At 56.7% G+C, this 323-nt stretch overlaps 1 protein-coding gene across 1 annotated transcript in view; it reads left to right on the top strand.

The window, feature by feature from the left end:
- Positions 1-101: 101 nt before the first annotated feature.
- The window catches only part of DDX27 (DEAD (Asp-Glu-Ala-Asp) box polypeptide 27), a gene marked incomplete at its 5' end in the record, with an annotated part of 6,068 nt that continues 5,846 nt past the window's right edge, over positions 102-323 (top strand). The window contains one exon of the mRNA XM_010145116.1: positions 102-161. Coding sequence (XP_010143418.1) covers positions 102-161 — 60 coding nt within the window. The remainder of the gene's footprint in view (positions 162-323) is intronic.

The following is a 323-nucleotide window of genomic DNA, read 5'->3' on the forward strand; positions in this document are numbered from 1 at the left end:
GAGGCCTGGGGTCGGGACTGGGGCTGCCGTGCCCGCGGCCATGGTGCTGCGCGCTCCCCCAGGCTCTTCTTACAGCTTCTCTTTCGTGATTTCCTGCCTAGAGAGCAGCTACGACGCTGGATGAGAAGATTGAGAAAGTGAGACAGAAAAGGAAGTTCCAGGTCTGGGCATTTCTTTCTCATTATGAACTGACTGGTACGGGCTTGGCTTCTGCTGTGTTCTCTCCAGAGGCACAGACTCTGAAAGCATCCTGAGGTGCAGTGCTCAGGGTGCCGCTCATCACCTCGACTGGGTTTGCAGCCACCCGTGAAGTGTTGCTGAAC

The sequence above is a fragment of the Buceros rhinoceros genome, unplaced genomic scaffold (assembly GCF_000710305.1).
Source record: "Buceros rhinoceros silvestris isolate BGI_N320 unplaced genomic scaffold, ASM71030v1 scaffold25471, whole genome shotgun sequence".
Taxonomy (NCBI): Eukaryota; Metazoa; Chordata; class Aves; order Bucerotiformes; family Bucerotidae; genus Buceros; species Buceros rhinoceros.